General features: G+C 18.9%; 1 protein-coding gene across 2 annotated transcripts in view; it reads right to left on the bottom strand.

Annotated features, from left to right (window-relative positions):
* The window catches only part of LOC102681966 (cuticle protein 6-like), a 10,696-nt gene extending 10,461 nt beyond the window's left edge, over window positions 1-235 (bottom strand). Inside the window, exon 1 of one of the 2 annotated variants that reach the window (XM_006624237.2) lies at window positions 144-235. In XM_006624237.2, coding sequence (XP_006624300.1) covers window positions 144-185 — 42 coding nt within the window. In that variant the 5' untranslated portion in view covers window positions 186-235. The remainder of the gene's footprint in view (window positions 1-143) is intronic. The other variant, XM_031514464.1, reaches the window with a different exon arrangement.
* Window positions 236-1,247: the final 1,012 nt, after the last annotated feature.

The following is a 1,247-nucleotide window of genomic DNA, read 5'->3' as shown; positions in this document are numbered from 1 at the left end:
TTTTTTTTTTTTTCAATATCTACAATTGATTTCTAAAATATCTCACATGTTTCTTATCATATATGTTAATATATTAAAAATAATATGTTAATATATTACATATTAATGTGGCCTATTATAATTAAATATAAAACTATATAGCTTACCGTTAATAAATTCAAATAGTTTAATATCCACAAAAACATAATTATTATAGTAATTGTAAAATTGAAGTAGAATTATATCACCGTGCTATTATTTCATTCTTTTTCATTTTATTTTTCTTTATTGAAATCATATATAAAATTATATATAGTACATCTTTCAATGATATTTTTTTAAAAATTAATTAAATTAATGATTAAACTAATTTTCACGATTAAATGACTAAAGATATTAATTACGCACTTTTACTTTTATACAAATCATATGAAGAATGCGACAAAAGAAGTCAGAATTTATTTTAAATGTATTAAGAGAAATTTATTCTTTGTAACTAAAAAACAAAAAATATATTTAATTTTCTAATAAAGTAAAGTTAAAACAAAGGAAAAGTTAAAACAAAAATGATATTTTAATACATATATTCTTCATTTTTTTCAATTTTATTCACTAATAAATAAAAATAAAAGTAAATAAAAAACAAAGAAATAAATGATATATATTACAGTGAATCACTCGCACGAATATGAACGAAGTGAACAGAGCAAACGCAATATAGGGACTGACACGATATGATGATTTTCAAAGCTATCGCCAACCATTCTCTATAGATCTCCACTCTTTTCTTTACAAACGTTCTTCTACTTTTTCAAGGAACTGACATTGTTTGTCACGCATAAAATCATTTTCACCTAGTTTTCTATTTAAAGATAATGAATATTTTTCTATTTTTGTATCTGATGTAAACTAAGAAAGAGAAACAGATGTTTTTATAATATATTTAAGTATCAATATAACTCATTTACTTTTTGTTCTTAAATTAATTATAATTAATTTTAAAAATTAATTAAATTAATTATAATTTTAGATTTTTATAGATTATTTTTATAATTAAGCTATTCTATAATCTGTATCTTTAATTTTAGATTAAAAAAATATATAGCTAATATGGTGATATTCATATACCAATTATATAATTATTACAAAATATATTTATTTATATTTTTGAAATATTGATGAATTATTTATAACATATTTACTTTTCTGTTTTTAATCAATAGTTTCGTAATTCTTTCCTTAAAAAAAAAAGGATTCTTTCTAATACT

Source organism: Apis dorsata, unplaced genomic scaffold (assembly GCF_000469605.1).
Source record: "Apis dorsata unplaced genomic scaffold, Apis dorsata 1.3 scaffold_1002, whole genome shotgun sequence".
NCBI lineage: Eukaryota > Metazoa > Arthropoda > Insecta > Hymenoptera > Apidae > Apis > Apis dorsata.
Note: the sequence above shows the minus strand (reverse complement) of the source record. Positions and strands in the feature narration are given on the sequence as shown.